Raw genomic sequence first — 560 nt, 5'->3', positions numbered from 1 at the left:
AGGGGGGACACGGGAGGAAACTCTCCTTCCACCTTCCGGTGAGGAAACAGCCAGACAAGAGGGAGCAGGCACAGGGAAAAGGAGTTTAGGGGAGCCCGTAGAGCAGCCCCTTCCATCCCCCTGTCCTCAGCCAGGCTGCATCCCCATGTCCCCTGCCATGCGTCCCTTGCCAGCCCAGGTCACCCTGTCTGTGTCGCCTGTGCCGGGAGGTGGGAGGGAGCGATGCATCATCTGTGGCCGGAGGGATCTCATGGGAGGCTGGTATTTACTGGCATCACTGTGTTGGCACACGGGTCCCTGCTGGGGACCTCTGTGCCCTGTGTCAGCCCTGATCCCGGGGCACTGCTGACTGCCCCCCCGCCTGCCCTGAGCAGCAGGAGACCGGAACAGTGTGGGCAGCGAGGGCAGCATCGGCAGCATCCGCAGTGGCGGCAGCGGCCAGAGCACCGAGGGCACCAACGGGCAGAGCACCAGCATCCTCATCGAGAACGCCAGGGTAGGCACCCACCCCCGCTCCCCCCATGCTGCTCCCCCTGACCTGGCTCGGGCTGGAGACGGAG

At 66.1% G+C, this 560-nt stretch overlaps 1 protein-coding gene across 1 annotated transcript in view; it reads left to right on the top strand.

Annotated features, from left to right (window-relative positions):
- LOC104622398 (caskin-2-like) overlaps positions 1 to 560 on the top strand; it is a gene marked incomplete at its 3' end in the record, with an annotated part of 8,696 nt that overhangs the window by 5,466 nt on the left and 2,670 nt on the right. Inside the window, 1 exon segment of the mRNA XM_010289161.1 lies at positions 375 to 496. Within this exon segment, the coding sequence (XP_010287463.1) occupies positions 375 to 496 (122 nt within the window).

This window comes from Phaethon lepturus, unplaced genomic scaffold (assembly GCF_000687285.1).
Source record: "Phaethon lepturus isolate BGI_N335 unplaced genomic scaffold, ASM68728v1 scaffold26476, whole genome shotgun sequence".
Taxonomy (NCBI): Eukaryota; Metazoa; Chordata; class Aves; order Phaethontiformes; family Phaethontidae; genus Phaethon; species Phaethon lepturus.
Note: the sequence above shows the minus strand (reverse complement) of the source record. Positions and strands in the feature narration are given on the sequence as shown.